The sequence below is a fragment of the Schistocerca serialis genome, chromosome 9 (genome assembly GCF_023864345.2).
Source record: "Schistocerca serialis cubense isolate TAMUIC-IGC-003099 chromosome 9, iqSchSeri2.2, whole genome shotgun sequence".
NCBI classification, from domain to species: domain Eukaryota; kingdom Metazoa; phylum Arthropoda; class Insecta; order Orthoptera; family Acrididae; genus Schistocerca; species Schistocerca serialis.
In genome coordinates this window covers 501,997,762-502,006,862 of record NC_064646.1, presented here as the reverse complement: position 1 = coordinate 502,006,862, position 9,101 = coordinate 501,997,762, and the positions used below count along the sequence as shown (strand labels likewise).

At 42.1% G+C, this 9,101-nt stretch overlaps 1 protein-coding gene across 1 annotated transcript in view; it reads right to left on the bottom strand.

The window, feature by feature from the left end:
• Positions 1–228: 228 nt before the first annotated feature.
• The window catches only part of LOC126418780 (alanine--tRNA ligase, mitochondrial), an 85,685-nt gene continuing 76,812 nt past the window's right edge, over positions 229–9,101 (bottom strand). Inside the window, exon 13 of the mRNA XM_050085711.1 lies at positions 229–573. Within this exon, the coding sequence (XP_049941668.1) occupies positions 343–573 (231 nt within the window). The 3' untranslated portion in view covers positions 229–342. The remainder of the gene's footprint in view (positions 574–9,101) is intronic.

The window sequence follows — 9,101 nt, the reverse complement described above, 5'->3', positions numbered from 1 at the left end:
CAAATCTATTCTTTTCATGATACATTCAATTGTTCCTCCTTTGTGGTGCTATCAACATGTGGATGATGCAGTCTTCTTCATCTGCCTGCCAATAAATAATAAGGTTTAAGACAGCTCTTTCTTTCCTTTATCTGTTCCATATGGGTCAGTGTAACTGTGTAGTAACCACACTCATTAGTATTGAGAACAGTCTAAAATATGATTTTTACTGTGAAATAACAACTGTAGTCCAAATATACAGTAAGTTTTATTTAGTCTGCAACAAACATACAAATAAATAAATAAGAATGTACATGACATTTATATAAGATGTTCTTCAGTGGTCAGTGGCTGTATCTTGTATCACATTCTTTTACGATAGCTTACACTGCTGAGGGCATTTTCTGCAAATTCAGTTGCCACCTGCATAGCTATATTGATTGCAGCATCCTGTTTGTTGAGAGGAATACTTTTTCCTTTCATATTGTATACATTACTTGGATTTTGTCCACGGGGGACAAAGCCTTGACCTTTCAAAGTAGCCATAACGGGTTGCATCCACAGCTGAGCATTGAATTTTTCACTTGCCACACCCTGAGGAAGAAAAAGAAGGACCAATAATGATTTTGAATTAAAACTTTTTTAGTAGTCTCTACAGCGAATGTCTTACAAGAGTATTAAGTCGTCATCATCATCATCATCATCATTATTAACTTACGGTTCTATTGCTATAGTTGAGAATTGCTATTATTTGAATGCTACAAATGTCTGGGAAGTTTGTGTGTCAATGATGCATGAAATCCCATCACATGAATAACATCATTGTATAATGATTTGAATACCTGAAAGAGGCTTCATAGAAAATTATTGTCCTTTCAGTTAAGTCTTCATACATGGATGCAATGCAGGCACAAGAGCAAGATTAAGGTAGGGAGGACGGTGCTCAAGAACTTTGTACACTGCCATACCTGTCCACAATAAACCTACTAATGAACAACAGTACTTACATTTTGACAGATGCTGCCCTTTCCATGTCAAACATTCCCTCCCATACAGGCTTGGTATTCAAGGGCAAACATATAGGTTCGGATGCAGATTATTTACAACAATACACCACAATTTGGAATATTATTACAAGGGAGACAGGGCAACCAAGAGTACAGGATGATGGCATCACCATCAAAGCGAATGGAAACTTGATAAACAACAAGCCGGAAGTCGAAAACATTTTGAATAATCATTTTTCAAATGTTATAGAGAAAATAGGATCTAAATGTTCATTAGAAGAAGCAAGGCAGGTAATGGAAGAGGCCTTACCCACACCATTTGATACAATTGAAATTCCACCCACCTATCCTGCTGAAATTAAGAAGATAATAAACTCTCTCAAGAATTAAAGCTCACATGGAACTGATAGCATTTCCAGCAGGATAATAAAAGCTTGTGCCCAAGAAATAAGTGGGATTCTTAGCCACATATGTAATAGCTCTCTGAAGCAGGGTATGTTGCCAGATAGACTGAAGTATGTCACTGTTAAACCACTGCATAAAAAAGGGGATATGTCTGATGTCAACAACTACCGCCCAATCTCTCTTCTGACTGCCTTATCCAAAATTTTTGAAAAAGTAAGGTATTGTAGAGTAGCTTCACACCTTTGTAAAAGTAAAGTTTTAACAAAATGTCAGTTTGGTTTCCAAAAGGGTTTTTCAATGGAAAATGCTATATATACTTTCACTAATGAAATATTAAATGCCCTAAGTAACCGGAAGTCACCCGTTGGGATTTTTTGTGATCTATCAAAGGCTTTTGATAGTGTAAATCATAGAATACTTCTAGATAAGCTCCAGTACCGTGGTATGAATGGGACAATGCTCCAATAGTTTAAATCATACCTAACTGGAAGAGTGCAGAAACTTGAAATAAGCAGTTCACATAATATGCAAAAAACTGGTGATTTCTCAAACTGGGGAATAATCAAGAATGGGGTGCCACAAGGTTCGGTCTTGGGTCCTCTGCTGTTCTTAATATATATTAATGACTTGCCATTCTATATTCACGAAGATGCAAAGCTGGTACTTTTTGCTGATGATACAAGTATAGCTATCACACCCAACAGACAAGAATTAAATGGTGAAATTGTAAACGATGTTTTTCAGAAAATCATTAAGTGGTTCTCTGCAAATGGGCTCTCATTAAACTTTGAAAAAACACAGTATATACCGTTCCACACAGTAAATGGAATGTAACCATTGATAAGTATAGACTTCGATCAGAAATCGGTAGCTAAGGTAGAATATTCAAAATTTCTAGGTGTATGCATTGATGAGGGGTTGAACTGGAAAAAACACATTGAGGATCTGCTGAAATGTTTGAGTTCAGCTACTTATGCTATTAGGGTCATTGCAAATTTTGGCGATATACGTCTGAGTAAATTAGCTTACCATGACTATTTTCATTCTCTGCTTTCCTATGGCATCATATTCTGGGGTAACTCATCATTGAGTAAAAGAGTGTTCATTGCACAAAAGCGTGTAATCAGAATAATTGCTGGAGCTCATCCAAGATCATCCTGCAGACACTTATTTAAACAGCTAGAGATCTTCACAATATATATATTCACTTACGAAATTTGTTATTAACAATCCGAACGAACTCAAAAGTAATAGCAGTGTACATGGCTACAACACTAGGAGGAAGGATGATCTTCACTACTAAAGGTTAAATCTAACTTTGGCTCAGAAGGGTGTAAATTATGCTGCCACAAAAGTCTTTGGTCACTTACCTAATAGCATCAAAAGTCTGACAGATAGCCATATGGCATTTAAAAGGAAATTAAAAGAATTTCTTAATGGCAAGTCCTTCTACTCATTAGATGCATTTTTGGATATAATAAGTGGGTAATTTCCTCAACCCCCAAAAAAATATTAAGTGTTGTGTAATATTTTGTGTAATGTATTATCTTGTATAGACACCTTTTATGAACCTGACACGCTCCACATCATTACGAAGTGTCGTATTCATGATCTATGGAACAGGTACTAATCTAATCTAATCTTCTCACCTCAGCCTTCACTGTATGTAGTTACCCCACCAGCCTAGTACAAAAGCAGATTTCTGGGTCATTACAACCAATCCTGATACTGCTGATCCCTCCAAAAACCAACTTCAGAGTACACCACTTGTCAATCACTATTATCTGGGTCTTGAATGTATTAATCAGCTATTTTGACATGGCCATGCCTTCCTAAAATCATACTCTGAAATGAGATACATTCTGTCTTGAGGTTTTGCTGACCACACCTAGAATAGCTATCAGTTGCCCTCCTAATCTCTGCAATATCATTGTCAGATCCTATGTTCCTTCTGAGCCCATCTCCCTATCCTATGGCTTCTACTCCTGTGACCACCCCTGCTGCAAGACTTGCCTTATGAACCCTCCTGACATCACCTATAACAGCCCTATAACTGACAAAAATACACTCCTGGAAATTGAAATAAGAACACCGTGAATTCATTGTCCCCGGAAGGGGAAACTTTATTGACACATTCCTGGGGTCAGATACATCACATGATCACACTGACAGAACCACAGGCACATAGACACAGGCAACAGAGCATGCACAATGTCGGCACTAGTACAGTGTATATCCACCTTTCGCAGCAATGCAGGCTGCTATTCTCCCATGGAGACGATCGTAGAGATGCTGGATGTAGTCCTGTGGAACGGCTTGCCATGCCATTTCCACCTGGCGCCTCAGTTGGACCAGCGTTCGTGCTGGACGTGCAGACCGCGTGAGACGACGCTTCATCCAGTCCCAAACATGCTCAATGGGGGACAGATCCGGAGATCTTGCTGGCCAGGGTAGTTGACTTACACCTTCTAGAGCACGTTGGGTGGCACGGGATACATGCGGACGTGCATTGTCCTGTTGGAACAGCAAGTTCCCTTGCCGGTCTAGGAATGGTAGAACGATGGGTTCGATGACGGTTTGGATGTACCGTGCACTATTCAGTGTCCCCTCGACGATCACCAGTGGTGTACGGCCAGTGTAGGAGATCGCTCCCCACACCATGATGCCGGGTGTTGGCCCTGTGTGCCTCGGCCGTCTGCAGTCCTGATTGTGGCGCTCACCTGCACGGCGCCAAACACGCATACGACCATCATTGGCACCAAGGCAGAAGCGACTCTCATCGCTGAAGACGACATGTCTCCATTCGTCCCTCCATTCATGCCTGTCGCGACACCACTGGAGGCGGGCTGCACGATGTTGGGGCGTGAGCGGAAGATGGCCTAACGGTGCGTGGGACCGTAGCCCAGCTTCATGGAGACGGTTGCGAATGGTCCTCGCCGATACCCCAGGAGCAACAGTGTCCCTAATTTGCTGGGAAGTGGAGGTGCGGTCCCCTACGGCACTGCGTAGGATCCTACGGTCTTGGTGTGCATCCGTGCGTCGCTGCGGTCCGGTCGTCCCAGGTCGACGGGCACGTGCACCTTCCGCCGACCACTGGCGACACATCGATGTACTGTGGAGACCTCATGCCCCACGTGTTGAGCAATTTGGCGGTACGTCCACCCGGCCTCCCGCATGCCCACTATACGCCCTCGCTCAAAGTCCGTCAACTGCACATACGGTTCACGTCCACGCTGTCGCGGCATGCTACCAGTGTTAAAGACTGCGATGGAGCTCCGTATGCCACGGCAAACTGGCTGACACTGACGGCGGCGGTGCACAAATGCTGCGCAGCTAGCGCCATTCGACGGCCAACACCGCGGTTCCTGGTGTGTCCGCTGTGCCGTGCGTGTGATCATTGCTTGTACAGCCCTCTCGCAGTGTCCGGAGCAAGTATGGTGGGTCTGACACACCGGTGTCAATGTGTTCTTTTTTCCATTTCCAGGAGTGTATATTATCAAAGGAAGAGCCACCTGTGAAATGACACATCATAAACCAGCTGTTATGCAAAAACTGTTTGGCCTTTTACATCGGCATGATTATCACACAGTTATCAGTTAGGATAAATGGCCCAGAGCCTGTACACTAGCAACACACAATATCCTGTCACAGAGCATGCTCTGCAGCATGACAGTCGTGACCTCAGTCCCTCCTTCACCACACACACCGTCTGGATTCTTCCCCCAGACACCAGTTTTTCTGTACTCTGCGGGCGGGAACAAGCGCTACAACATGTCCTTGGTTCTCACCAGCCACCTGGCCTTCATTTACGTTAATTCCTTCCATCTCGGCATTTCTTCACAGTAGCTACTCCTTCCTTCACTCCATTTTAGTTTTCTACATCTTTCACTTTCTGACCTACCTATTTTTTGCTGTCCCCCCTCTCACCTCTGTTACGTACAACATGCTTAGCTTTTCACTCTTATTAACTAGAACACAATTTTTTTAACAGTAATCTCTGTCTTGCATATTACCCTGTCTTCCACCTTTAAGCTCACGTTTTCAAATCTTGTCCCGAGCAGTCCCCCAAAAATCAGTCTTCCCTTCTCATCCCATACAGTAAGTCTCCCCTGACATGGGGTTCAGGGTGACTTTTGCGAACTGTGCCCCTTTGCCCAAAACTCTCCAGTCCTTTTCCTTCACCCCTCTCCCTTTCCCTTCAACTCTTCTGCCGGAATGGAGGAGCCACTGGCTCCGAAAGCTTGCGTAAGTTAAACCTCTTTGTGTGTGTTTTCTCCTGCCGCCGCTTTGTGTGTAGATTTTATTATCTATCCAATCACATAAAATAAATGATGTGCTATATACTCATATATAAAGGCATGTCACACCCTCAAATAACACAGCTTTGTTACTTTAATTATGTAAGTTGCAAATGACTGCAGGTCTAAGAATCCTTTTATATCATGGTACAACACACGTCAGTCATGATTCATCCCTGAAGCACATAATATGGCAAGGCAATGTGGAGGGTCTCTTTCAAAGATTGGAGGCATTTACTTTCAGAGAAAGTGTATTGCAGAACTACTCATTTTTCTTCTTTATTTCACTGAAATGTCTTGTGTTCACTGAACAACAGCCATGAAGAAACTAGTTGGGGCAGCTCAAGTGAACTACACATATGGGCAGATCTAGGAAAGAACACTGCAAAGTGTAGTTAGCCCACCAAAGCTTCAAATGCAGTAAAATTCCTTCCATCCTGTGAATTTTACTCCATAATGCTGAATTGGTGCAAGCTGCTTACACTGCAGTGTCAGTACTGTCCTTTAATAGGACCATCTAATAGTACCATCTACTGAATGTCATTGAAATGACATGCATGAAAATGCTCCTCAGAAAATGTTCAGATCTCCACAATATAACAAAATCTGGTCCAATTTATTTTCAATCACATTAGTTTCCCACTTTCTCCAATTGAAAGGCAGTTACTTAAACCAGAGACTTTTTAAATAACTGTTGCAAATAGTTATTTAAAGTCAATATAAATTATAGGTTTGGTAATTGCTTTAGTTGTCCTATGAACTGTTTTGGAGATCTGCAATTATCAATAAAATAGATGCATAATATTGGCCATGTCTAATATGGGAGTTGACAATAGAGAAGTATGTTATTAGTACGGGAACTCCAGTGGCAACATTAATTTTTATTAAACACATTCAGTTTTAATCATTTATTATGTCTAACAGCTGGAAAATACAGTCTTTCAGAATTTGATCCCTCAGTTTCTGGACACTTTGTCATGTGATGCCAGTTCACGGTCAACCAGAGCGGTTGCTGTCCTCACCATCATCATCAGTTGATGATTGTCCATTTCTGAAATGCTTATACCAGTCATGTTTGTGTCTGGCCTACAGCTAGGTCTTCAAACGCTTGCTGCAGCATTTGGTGCTTTTCTCAAGTTTACAACAAAACTTTGTGAAGACACACTGCTATTTCAGGTCAGTCACTGAAAGCCCACAAACTCACGGAAAGACATGAATGGAAATATACTCACTAACAACTAATCAAACTGTCTGGCTTGCAGTCAGTGGCGAAAAGGATTCAAGAACGATATATGGGGAGACTCACTGCATTACTTCAATGTGCCCATAACCATTTGCATGCAAAATTCCGGTTTTGGGAACTTTTGGAAATCAGCTCATATATAACAGCTGTTAGGACTACTTAATTAACTACTTCCATAAATATATATACTCATGAGTAAATGAATTAAAAGTAGCTACACGTGCAATATGTCTTAAGACCTGCTGTTGGGCAGCATACTGTGTTGTAGTTGCGAGCTAAGACATGAAAGTGTCTCCACGCTTCATTGGCTTATCTCAGCATGGGCTTGTATGGTAGTACTGCTTTTCCTGGTTTCTGCTAGAAAGGAAAAGACAGACTCCAATGGGGCTGACAGCAGACTTGAATAAATTAATGGCATCCTTTAAAAGAATTTATGTACTCATTACAGGAAAAGTAGACCTACACATTTCTCATTCCAGTGCCAAATCATAAACAGAAACTCAACTGTGTGTGGTCTTCTGTTAGGGGGACATCACCTATAGAAGATACAAAGTGAGCAATTAGAATTCTGGTCACATGTACCTGATGCAACTCTCATGTTGTTAAAGTAGAAGTGTGGCAACAGGACACTCCATGTCTGAGACTGTGCAAGCACTGGGTTTTACATGTGCTGTAAGGTGTACCATAACTGTATTTGGGCAAAATGCAACTGCAGGCAATTACTTCCATGTATACTAACAAGCTGAAAGCAATCTGCTATCCACTGCGGAAAGACTGTGGCCAGTGCAGGAAATCACATACCAACTAAATTCTAACAAACAACTGGCAAGCAATTAATAGTTCAAGCCAACTCCGCCCTATCTGCTGAAAAAGCGACTGTGTCACTCGTGTACCTCTGCTCACTACATGTCAGCACAGGGCAAAGGGATAAGCCCCAGCCGAGAACATCACTATCTGACACTTGACTTATCAAAAATGTCACATAGACTGATAGGACACACTGGTACATGCCAAATATGTGAAAAACCACAAAGGGTGGTGCAGCTTGCTTACTGACAGGCACTGTTCTGCAAAGTGATGGAGGTATTCTCACAAGCAAGGTGTAAACACACAAAAAGTTGGTCCCTGTTACATCTGCAGAGAACTTCATTTCTGAACACATGCATATATTTTTTAGTTGGATGACTTAAATAAAACAGTGCACCACTCCCATCACTCCTGAGTTGAATCTGAATGGTTTGAAGAAAAAAACACCCGACATACAAGAATGCTCTTGTGGTGCCCCCTGCCCCCTTTCACACAGGCTGCTCATTTTAGTTCAGTGCTATTGAGCACATTTGGGACACCAATGAGTGACACACACACACACACACACACACACACACACACACACACACACACACACACACACACCTTCACCTTTGACCCACATTCAATCAACCTCTTGGACGCACTTTCAACTAATCTCCACAAGTTCTAAAGAACAGTTCAACACTTTTGATGTCTCGTGGAGACTATCACATACACATCACCATCACCATCATGTCATCATCATGATGACAGGTTTTGCTACAAGCCATTATGTAGGTGTTCTGCACACGACCATTTGAAACGTGGCAGTGGTATGTCTGTCCACCATGCATGCTCTTCTCCCTCCTCATCAACAAATTAATAAAATAATCAGGTATAAAAACTCATACAGGGCACAGTGAGTGTGGGCCACCATTGTCAAGTAGCAGGGCAGTGTTGAGCAGAAAAATGCAAGTTACATTTGACATGTGCTCAGTCCTTGCTGTCACGAATTTTCGAAAGTTGGTAGAGTTATACTAACTGTACGTTAAGGAAAAAACATGTTGTTTGCCCAAGTGGAGGCAGTGTAAAATGACAGAAGCAAAGCAGTGCATGACACAGTTATGAATTGTTATCATTAGGGAACTGGAGAAATTCTGCCAGATACAGGTCAGAGTGTGTCTCCCATGGAGCAATCAATGCAATTTATTAGAATATTACCCGTATTAACAATTCTTGAAGTCGGCGGTGTGACATCACTGAAGCCCAGGAGGAGCAGCAGTTAAGGAAGAACGCAACTGAGAGTTGGAGCAGTCAGACACCTACACAGTTGTGGCATAATAAGCTTTGTTTTTGAGCATATTACGTCAATATCTCAGC